At 43.0% G+C, this 11240-nt stretch overlaps 1 protein-coding gene across 8 annotated transcripts in view; it reads left to right on the top strand.

Annotated features, from left to right (window-relative positions):
* Window positions 1-3603: 3603 nt before the first annotated feature.
* The window catches only part of COP1 (COP1 E3 ubiquitin ligase), a 246122-nt gene continuing 238485 nt past the window's right edge, over window positions 3604-11240 (top strand). For 4 of the 8 annotated variants that reach the window (XM_070267732.1, XM_023640594.2, XM_023640597.2 and 1 more), the window contains exon 1: window positions 3604-4425. In XM_070267732.1, coding sequence (XP_070123833.1) covers window positions 4001-4425 — 425 coding nt within the window. In that variant the 5' untranslated portion in view covers window positions 3604-4000. Of the gene's footprint in view, window positions 4426-4529; window positions 4625-11240 lie in introns of those variants that run through there. The other 4 variants (XM_070267738.1, XM_070267733.1, XM_070267737.1 and 1 more) reach the window with 4 other exon arrangements.

Raw genomic sequence — 11240 nt, 5'->3', positions numbered from 1 at the left:
ACGTTTTCTTCTGTTCTATTTGCTACTTCTCCTGAGCTGTCTGACTTCCTTTGTGTGCATTTTGTCATGCTTCCTCTTTTCTCTTCTGCTTTCCCAGAGAATCTTGCCAGTAGATACTGAGAAGTCTAGTTGCCATCCATCACCCTACACATGTGCCCCTTTAGCCCTTTCACCCTCCCTCTCCCCCCTTCCCCTCTGGTAATCATCAATCCTTCTTTGTATCTATGTGTTTCTAAGCTCAGGGTTCCTCTCCTAGAGGGAAATCTGAGCATCTGGCCCTCGTGGCCCCATGGGAATTGGGGCTTGGTGAACTGGCCCATGAAAATGATGATACTCCAGCCAATACTATTGCTATGAATAATAAAGTCCTTTGTTTCTGGAAAAAAAAACAAAAGCAAAAAACTAATAAGGATCGTGTACTTTCAGAATAGTCTTTATACATTTATCTGGTATAAAAGGGCAATTCCATCGTATCACACCCGCTCAGTTTCCTTTTGTGAATTTAGATTTCACTGAAGATAGGTTCCAAAGAGGTAATACTAAACTCTGATGATTTTTTTCTTAGGAGACTTCTCAGCTGGGGTCATATCACTTTCTGTCTCCTGAATAAGCTACTTGGAAGGAAGAGACTATTTTACATATTTCTCTTACACTCCCTACACTGTCCATCACAGTGTTTCTCAAATGTTAGTCACCTGCATCGAATTCACCTAGGTGCTGGTAAGAATGCATATTCATAGGCCCTAGCCCAGGCCCAGAGTCAGAATCTCTGGAGGAAGAGCTCAGAAACATGCAGTTCTATTTCTCTCATGTGTTGAACTTTCTCCTGTGCTGGATATGCTTACTCGAATGTATTTTCATCCCACACTCACTCAACCCTTCCAAAACTAAACCATCCACTGGCCGTCTCCAATTCTGTCATCATGCTATTATTCCTGGAGTTATCTTTGGAGTCATTTCTCTTTGTGTTTCATCATTTTTACTTAATTAACAAATTGGCCTTTGTGCTAAGCACTGGGAAAGATGGTGATGAACAAGACAGACATGGGTCATGCCCTCAAGGACTATAAAGATTCTTGTACCAAGAGTAGTTTAATCTTGGTATTTCAAATAGCAGCAGGGTCACCCATGGTTGACAGGTTTCATTGGAGTTTCCAGACTAGACAGAGTAGGAAGAACCTGGCCACCCACTTCCCAAAAAATTGGCCCTGAAAACTATGAATAGCAGCAGAGCATTGTCTGATACAGTGCTAGAAGGTGAGAGGATGGTGCAAAAAGACGGGGCAGGGTTCCACTCTGCTGTACACAGGGTCGCTAGGAGTTGGAATCCACTCAACAGCACTAATAACAAAAGTTAATCCTATAGATTCTTTTGCATTTTTCTCACAATACTCCCTTACTTTCCTTGTCAGCACCCTAATCTAGAATCTCATCACTTACGCCTGGACTGCTATAATTTTTTCCTAATTAGTCTCTTTGCTCCTAATCTCCCACCTCTTCTGAAAGATTAATGTGCTGAAAACTTAATCTTTAAAACAACACTTTGAATATATTTTACCTCCACATAATGCCTTCATTGTTTCCAACTGCATATACGCTATCTCCCAAAGTGGATTCAAGGCTCTTTACAATCTGGCCCCCAAATGAATTCTGACTGAATAAACTCTTTTACCCCTATCAAACAGGTATCTGAACTTGATGCAAGCATTTTTACCTACTTGTTTTCTGGGCTCATGACTTTAATTACACTTTCTGATTGATCAAGCCATACTTTTCACTTAAGGCCTTTTTCTGCACCAACAAGGCTGGCCCTCAGCACTTGCTCTTGCTTCAGTTCCTATGGTGACTCTCCGCTTTACTCATTAAGCATTCAGCATGTCCTCCTTGGTAACATCACTTACCTTTTTATGTATTTTTCTACTTCTTCCATTATTCCGTAAGCTTCCTGAATGTGGGAGCAACGTTTTCTAAACTTCCTTACCTCTTCCTTGTCTAGTCCAAGTCTATGTGTAGTAAATGTTCAATAAATATTATTTATGCATTCTTTCATCAAAAAATTATTGAATGCCCACTGAGAACCAATACATGGAGCTTACAACTTACTTGGAAAGATAGACTTTAAGCAAATAATTAAAATAAAAATGCACTCAACTGCTTTATTTGTCAGTCAAGAGATATTTAATAAGCACCTATCACAGGTCAGGTACTGTTACATGCTGGGACTACAAAGCGGGAGCTGAAAGACTAGTAGAGGAGAATCACATATAAATTCCTAAAATACAGTGTTATAAGTGCAAATAAAACATCCTAGGGGCACAAATGAGGGTGCAACTATCTCTGCCAACGAGTCAGTAAGGCTTCACATTTCAGTGTGGTCTTGAAAATGAATGTGAACAAGGGGTTGGACAACGTAACATTCACACAAGGAGGGAGGTTCTGGGAAATCTGAGAAGCCCATTCCTGTGTCATTATTCTGAGCAGAAACCTGAGCTGGGAATACAAGGGTGAGCAGCCGAGGCGGAAGTGAGGAAGAAGGCAGCCTTATGGCCTTTCACTGCCCAGGTGAGCGGCTAGGTCTTGGCCCTGGGCTGGCCCCGGCCCCTCATGGCTAGCCCTTCCTAGGGAGAGGCCCTAGTTGCCCCTACAGTCTTCAATACTCAGGCCAGAATTAAATCTGGGATTCTTCCTTCTAAGAATCATAGAAATGACATAGTTGGAAAGGATACCGAAAATCACCCAGTTCGGTTGTTTCTAATTTACACGCCCCAGAATCCTAGGGATTCTCACAATGGCTAATGAAAATAAATCTGTAATCAATTTTCAATATTCCAAAGAGCCTACCAGAAATTGCACATTTTGCAGCGGTATTAACTGCCAAGTTTCCTTGTTTTGTGCTAGAACTATATCAGATCCATATTAAACCGAGGTTCTGACGGAGCCTTGTTCTACATTAACTTTTCTCATTATTGTTATACTTAACTTGGTAAGTAAATTTTCAAAATACAAGAGTGAGATCAAGGTAGAACCCATAAATCGGTAACATTTGCTACAATGTCTGCAATTCACAAAGAACTGTTCACTGACTTCATTTATTCCTCACAAGAACGTGCAATGTCTTAAAAAGCAGTGCGCGACTCCTTGACTCTCAGCCCAGTGCTCTTTTCAACTGCTCGCAGCTTCCAGGTTCTTCCTGTGTGTCCCAGTTTACCGAGCCTTCAATTCCCGAGTCGCAAGCACCTGTCGCGCCGCGCCGCGCCCTCTCCACTGGTCACACTGCCGGTCCCTCTGGTGACAGCGACCGCTCCCTCTCCACGTTCAGGAATGCGGCTCGCCCCCGCGCATGCCTGGTGCAGCCACTCCGCGCCGCGGCCGCTCCTCTCCGCCTGAAGGGGGACACTGGGTAACCTGCGAGGGTCGACGCCAGGGCGCGCGTGCGCAGTCGCTTTCTGGGCGCTCCCCAACCTCCGCCTCCTTCGTCCAAACCGTTCCGCCACCTCTACCATTCATCCGTCTTCCGCAGCCCTTTCACCCATTAAGGCGGCCTGCCCCCTGGTACGTCACGAACGAAAACAGGTCCCGGCGAGGGCGGCCGTCGTTGCTAGGCCGCCGCCGCCGCCGAGGGCGCGTCGTGCGTGGCCGAGCGCCGCCCGGGCCGCGGCTGAAGTTGTATCCCGCGCCGCTCCCGCCCCTTCCGCCGCTCGCGCGCGCGCACGGCCGGCCCACGGCGCGCTCGGGTTGGCTGCGGCAGGGGCCGCGGCGGCGGCGGCGGCGTCGGAGCGGTAGTGGTTTCTACTCCGCTTTATTAGTTTCCTCCGCCCCCTCCCGTCGGACGCTGTTGTGTGGTTGCCTTGAAAAAAAAATCAACTTTATTGTTCCTCAGCCCCACCTCCCGGCGGCGCGCCTCCTCAGGATGCATTGAGGCTGTGGCGGGGGAGGCGGCGGCGGCTGGCGGTCGCGGTCCCTCTCCTCCGAGCGCCCGGCCGGAGGGGAGGGAGTCACGATGTCTGGGAGCCGCCAGGCCGGGTCGGGCTCCGCCGGGACCAGCCCTGGCTCCTCGGCGGCCTCCTCGGTGACTTCCGCCTCCTCGTCCTTATCCTCCTCCCCGTCGCCGCCTTCCGTGGCGGCCTCGGCGGCGGCGCTGGGGTCCGGCGGGGCGGCGCAGGCCGCGGGCTCGGGCGGCCTCGGGGGCCCGGCGCGGCCTGTGTTGGTGGCGGCCGCCGTTTCTGGCAGCGGCGGCGGCGGCGGCGGCGGCGGCGGGGCGGTGTCGGCGGGCCTGTCCCGGCTCAGCTGCGCGGCCAGGCCCAGCGCCGGCGTCGGAGGGAGCAGCTCCAGCCTGGGCAGCGGCAGCAGGAAGCGCCCTCTGCTCGCCCCGCTCTGCAACGGGCTCATCAACTCCTACGAGGACAAAAGCAACGACTTCGTCTGGTGGGTTGAGGGCACCCCCTCCCCCTTGCGGAATTCTGAGCTGCTGCGGGGCGGGCTGCGGGGCGCGGCGGAGGGTGGTCTGGGGGTGCCTGGGCGGCGTCCGCAGGGTTCGAGCGTTCGCGGAGACCTGCGGGCGGGGGTCGATGGGGTGAGACGCGGGGATGTTGGAGTCCCGAGGCAGGGTGGGGGTACCTAAGAGGTAAGTGCTAGCGAGGAGGGCATGAAGGCAACAATATTAGATGAGTGAGGCGAGATGGAGGGTCAAGTAAATGTGCATAGAAGAAAGTTGGGCAAGGAGATTGGGCCTTGAATCTTCTGGCGAATTAGGCACCTATCGGTCCGGATTGCTTGTTGAAGTGAATTAAACTTGTAAAGGGAGAGAATTAAGCTTCCTGGGATGTTGAGCGACGGAGTGGTCGGTCAGAATTTGCTTCTTGAAAGTATGGTAGCTGGTGCTCTAAGCATGGGTATAGGTGTTTTAAGGAGAAGTAGTATTTAATGTAAGTAGCCGTCGTGTGTATGTATAAATACCTCCTCCCACTTCAAAGGGTGGGCCACTTTGAAGACTGCTGCTGAGGCTACTGCAGTCAAGAAAATCTGTTCACAAAAAATTCCACTTCTCAAGTGGATGTCTTGAAAGAGGGAACCACATTTGTTATTATCCATGTGTCGGCTGTAGCTACTACACTTGTATGACACATGAGCGTATACTGGAACTTCTGAGAAACTAGGTATTAGGCATTTTGTCATCATATTTGGCATCTTGAATGACACACACTAATATTCAGTGATGATATTTGGTGTGGAGGGGTTATCCGTAGTATGTGAAAGACGGAGTTGATTGTCTGCTGAGAGTGTTTGCGGATTCTCATTGTGTTTTGTATCCAAAACCCAGTCCAAGTAGTAGAATTCTGAGAAAGGAATTGCTTTTAGCTGAGTGAGAACTGGTAGGGTTTTGTGCTTTTCCTCTGGAGGAAATTGTTGATAGACTTAGAATATTAGTGATGTAGGAAGTTGGCTTGCACTGTCATAGGGGAAGTTGATTCACTTCAGGGTTGAAGATCGGAGTTGGTGTCATTAACTATGATAGGGCCAGAAGTTGGAGCTATAGGAAGGTTATTCATTAGACTTAGAGTGTCTGGTTCTTGCTGTAAAAATGTCTTTGTTTATATTTTTACTTTTATCTTAAATTATTTTGGATTCAAAATTAATTCATTTTTTAGTGAAACTGCATTATAATGGTGATTGTTGTTTGTAAATAATTTAAGCAGCTTTTGGTTGGGTCTAAGAGGTTTTGTGCTCATGTTCAGTAGAGAGTGCCTTATGGTAAAGTAGAAGCTAATGAAAGAGTGAGGGTTTGAAGAATTTGTCATTTTAGCCGCCGTTTGCTTTTCAATTTTTAGTGGGCTAAAAGAAAATAAATATGCCAGCATCCATCTAGGTAAAGTAAAATAGTGTGAAAGATGTAAGAAATAAGGGAATCAGTCATTCGTTCAACAGATATTTATTTGATGCTCACTGTCTGCCAGGCATCACATGAGTTTTGTCGTGTTTACTGTAGGCCATACTATAGGGAATTGGAGAGGGACATTGAAGTATAAGCAGCTGACACATTTTTTTTTTAAGGGTAAGATTATTAAAATTTTTATTTGTTTGTCACCTAATTTTAAAAAATTTCAATCTAGTTTCTGAGTCCTAATCATGTTGTTTAGATTATTTTGTTTTCCTTTATATTCTAATGTGGAACTGTCCAATGAGAGTCTTCAGTTAAAAATTCTGAATATTTCACTTTTTTAAGAGTCTTCTTAGACCATTATTTCTTTTTCTGGTTAGGTTGAACATTCAGAAGAATTCATGAGTAGGTATCTATTTTCCCGACTCTCAAGCTGGATTTGATTTGGCCAAGTTTTGGGGTAGGAAGATGTGGATTAGGCAAGGCCCAAGGGATCCTTTTCATTTCTAATTGGCTCTGGGTGGTTGGTCTGGTCTTGTATGCTTCAAGGTCAAACTGTGAACCAATCCAAATTACTCTGTGTGTTTACATCTAAATGAGGCTGAAGTTTGAATAATGATAATGGCCTTATTCATCACATTTTAAAGATATGTTTATACTTCACATTTTATTTTATCCTTAGAGTAATTCTGTGTGAGGTTGTATAGAACTTCACTTTTCATATAGTACTAATATAATTGTATTCCCATTAAGGTAGAGAGAAGTTAAATAATTCTGTTTCAGATTGCATAGTTAAGTGGCAAAATGAGAACTCAAGATCTCCAGTTCTCAACTTAGTTCTCTCTTTGTATGGAATTCGAAAATTTCAGATCTGTAAGTTGAAGTACATGTATTTAGCCTAGTGGTTCTTAAATGTGGTAGATTTGAGGGGCACAGCAGTTTCATAATTACGTGAGATGTGTTATCCCTAACCACTCCCTCCCCCTGCCTGTCTGCCTACCCAGGTTCCCAAGAGGACAGATCAGACTTGGAGGCTGGAGGGGGCAGTGTAGTTTGCGAAAGCTCCCCTGGTGATAAGGATGTGTCGTCCTCTTCTCCTCTTTGAGAACAGTTGACTTAAAGTCAGATTCCTAACTTTCAGTCACACACATTGGCTTCTCTTGACTTATATCGTATTTGAAAGTAAGTTTATATTTAATTGCAGAATCGATTGACATTTTAGGGATTTGTAGTTTCCCTTTAATATTTCTTTCATACAAAGGATTGAAAGTATTGGCAAGTTGTAGGTAATTCTAACAGTTTTATGGATAGGGAATCTATAGTACAGGAGGAGTAGTATTTAGCTTGAAATTGGATAAATCTTTGACATTCAGAGGAAGTCTTTGTTACTTTGGTTTTTCAGATTTTTCTTACATGATCCATTTAACTAAACTATGAGTCTAGCCTGTATTTGGAGGATGACTTCTTTCATTTATTCTACCACATCACTACTGCCTCTGTGTTAGCTTTTCCAACTACCTTTTCCTTTTACAGACCTTTTCTGGTAATAAACCAGCATTACTTAGTTGATCATATTCCATCTAAGAATTGTTATTGATTAAAGTAACTTACAACCTTGAACCTTGTTGCTCACTTTTTCTCCTTGCATATGTATGTTGTTCTTGATGGTGATTTCTTTCTGTTTTAAATAATTATTTTAGCCTGCAACTCTTTTCCTCAAAGCTTCTGTAGCTTGGGAGGAAAGGCTTTGACAGTGGAATTAGTCTTCTCTTTCCTGTTAAAATTTGTATTATACAAAATAAAATGCTTCTTAAATTCTTGATTTGTTTTACATGTGATGTCTCCTCATCTTTGCCCTCCACCTTGCTTGTTCTTTGCCCTCTGTCTTTCTTCATATATATATATATATATATATATATATATGTATTTATATATATATATATATTTATATGTACCAGCTTCTATTTGTATAGGTCCCTACCATCTCAAATAATATTTTCATTGAGAGTAACATATTTTCTCTTCATATCCTCATATATAAGTTAATTGTCCTTTTGTTTTTTTATAATTAAGTTTCATGAACTGATTTTGTCTCTGTTTCTAATAGGTGGTCTGATTTCTGTTCATTGTATTTCTGGCATTACCTTTAGGAATCCACCCTTCTCTCTTCCTAGTCTGTGTGGTTTAGGGTGGATATTCTTCTTCCCCACATTCAGAGCTGGAACACATGATACAGGCCCAGGTAATCTAGTGCATTGGAATTCTCTGGCCTGAGTATTAGTTCAAGGATTGACATTTGGCTCAAGTAGAGATAATGAGGCAAAGTGGGTTTAGTAAAAATTTTGTTGTTAGTGCTCTTGAATCGATTCTGACTCCTAGCGACCCTGTGTACCACAGAGTGGAACCCTGCCTGGTCTCACCTTCTGGCACTGTGTCAGACAATGCTTCGCTGCTATTCATAGGGTTTTCATGGCCAGTTTTTTTGGAAGTGTATGACCAGGTCTTCTTCCTAGTCTGTCTGAGTCTGGAAGCTCCACTGAAACCTGCCCACCATAGGTGACCCTGCTGGTATTTGAAATACTAGTGGCATATCTTTCAGCATCACAGCAACATGCAGCCACCACAGTATGACAGTTAACAGACTGGGTGGTGTGATTCCCTGATCGCAAAACAAACTTGTGCTGCAGCAGTGAGAGTGCTGAATCTTAACCACTAGACTGCTGGGGCTGGCTTTAGTAAAAATTATAATTATTTTGGGGGCTTTTTTAGATACTTGAAACTCAAAGTTCATAAATGACAAGTTCACTCTAAAGTGAAGATTGAATATGCTGTATTAACAATGGGTTTGGCACACATACTCATAATAATATGTGCTCCAATATAAGCTGTTATTTTTTGCCAGGCATTGTTCTAAGAGTTTAGCATTACTTATTCAGTCTTCACAACAACTTTGATACAGATACTTTTATAATTCCCATTTTATAGATGAGGAAATGAGGGTCAGAGAGGTCATGTAACTTGTCTCAGTTCATACAGTTAATGATGATCCTATCAGTGTTTATATCCAGAGATTCTGAATCAGAGCTCAAGTTATTAACCTTTATATTACCTTGACTTTATTCAGAGGCTGGAAATTTTGTTTAAAATCAGCTTTATTATTATTCTTTCTTTTTGCTGGGGAAGATTTGCCTTGAGCTACCATCTGTGCCTGTCTTCCTCTTATTTTTTTTAGTATGTGGGCCAGCCGCACAGCATGGCTGCTAACAGAGCAGTGGGTCCACACCCACGAACTGAACCTGGGCCACCAAAATGGAGTGAGATGAACTTAACCACTAGGCCACTGGGGCTGGTCCTAAAATTGACTTTATTAAGAAATACTTTGGGGCCGGCCCGGTGGCACCGCGGTTAAGTGGGAATGTTCTGCTTTGGTGGCCCAGCGTTCGCCGGTTTGGATCCCAACTGCGGACATGGCACTGCTTGGCAAGCCATGCTGTGGTAGGTATCCCATGTATAAAGTAGAGGAAGATGGGCATGAATGTTAGCTCAGGGCCAGTCTTCCTCAGCAAAAAGAGGAGAATTGGTGGCAGATGTTAGCTAAGGACTAATCTTCTTCAAAAAAAGAAGTTACCAGTTTTAAGTGTATATAGTTCAATGAGTTATGACAAATGAATACATCTGTGTAACCACCACCCTAATCAAGATATAGAACATTTCCATCACCTTAGAATGTTTACTTGGGGCAACACTGCGTTCTGTCTTCTACCCTCACACCTGACACCTGGCAACCACTGATGGTTTTCTATCACTATAGTTTTCCCTTTTCTAGGATTTTGTATTAATAGTATTCAGTATGTAGTGTTTTGTGTCTGCTTGCTTTCTTTTGGCATAATGTTTTTGAGATTCAGTAATGTTGAATGTATCATTAATGTTTTCTTTTAATCACTGGGTCATATTCCATTATATGGATATAACATGACTTGTTTATATCTTTGTGGGTTAAAGATATTTTAGTTTCTTTGTTTCTAGTTTTTGGCACTTGTGGAGAAAGCTGTTGTAAACATTCACATTCAGGTTTCTGTGTGGACATGTCTTCACATCTCTTGGGTAAATATCTAGGATTGTATTGCTGGATTGTATGCCAAGTATATGTTTAACTTTATAAGAAACTGCAAAACTGTTTCCTAAAGTGGCTGTATCATTTTGTAGTTCTACCAGTGATGTTTAAGAGTTCCAGTTCTACATCCTTGACAATGTGTGGTGTTTTCAGTCTTTCAAATTTTAGTCATTCTAGTGGATGTGTTGTAGTATCTCATTGTCATAACTTGCATTACCTAAATGACTGATGATGTTGGGTGTATTTTCTTTTTTTTTTTTTTTTTTTTTTTTTTTTTTTTTTTTTTTGGTTCTGAGAAAGTTTTTTTTTTTTTTTTTTTTTTTTTTTTTTTATTAATGTTATGATAGATTACAACCTTGTGAGATTTCAGTTGTACATTTTTGTTAGTCATGTTGTGGGTACACCACTTCCCCCTCCGCACCCTCCCCCCACCCCCCCTTTTCCCTGGTAACCACCAATCAGATGTCCTTCTCAATATACTAATTTCCACCTATGAGTGGAGTCATATAGAGTTCGTCTTTCTCTGACTGACTTATTTCGCTTAACATAATACCCTCGAGGTCCATCCACATTGTTGTGAATGGGCCAATTTCGTCTTTTTTTATGGCTGAGTAGTATTCCATTGTGTATATATACCACATCTTCTTTATCCAATCATTAGTTTCTGGGCATGTAGGCTGGTTCCACTTCTTGGCTATTGTAAATAATGCTGCAATGAACATAGGGGTGCAACGGACTCTTGAGATATCTGATATCAGGTTCTTAGGATAGATACCCAGTAATGGGATGGCTGGGTCATAGGGTATTTCTATTTTTAACTTTTTGAGAAATCTCCATACTGTTTTCCATAGTGGCTGTACCAGTTTGCATTCCCACCAACAGTGTATGAGGGTTCCTCTTTCTCCACAACCCCTCCAACATTTGTCGTTCTTGGTTTTGGATGTTTTTGCCAATCTAACGGGGGTAAGGTGATATCTTAGTGTAGTTTTGATTTGCATTTCCCTGATGATTAGCGATGATGAACATCTTTTCATGTGTCTATTGGCCATATTCATATCTTCTTTTGAGAAATGTCTGTTCATGTCCTCTGCCCATTTTTTGATCGGGTTGTTTGTTTTTTTGTTGTTAAGCAGTGTGAGTTCTTTGTATATTATGGAGATTAACCCTTTGTCGGATAAGTGGCTTGTAAATATTTTTTCCCAATTAGTGAGCTGTTTTTTTGTTTCAATCCTGTTTTCCCTTGCCTTG

This window comes from Equus caballus, chromosome 5, assembly GCF_041296265.1.
Source record: "Equus caballus isolate H_3958 breed thoroughbred chromosome 5, TB-T2T, whole genome shotgun sequence".
NCBI lineage: Eukaryota > Metazoa > Chordata > Mammalia > Perissodactyla > Equidae > Equus > Equus caballus.
The sequence above is the reverse complement of the archived record's forward strand: the minus strand, read 5'-3'. Positions and strand labels throughout refer to the sequence as shown.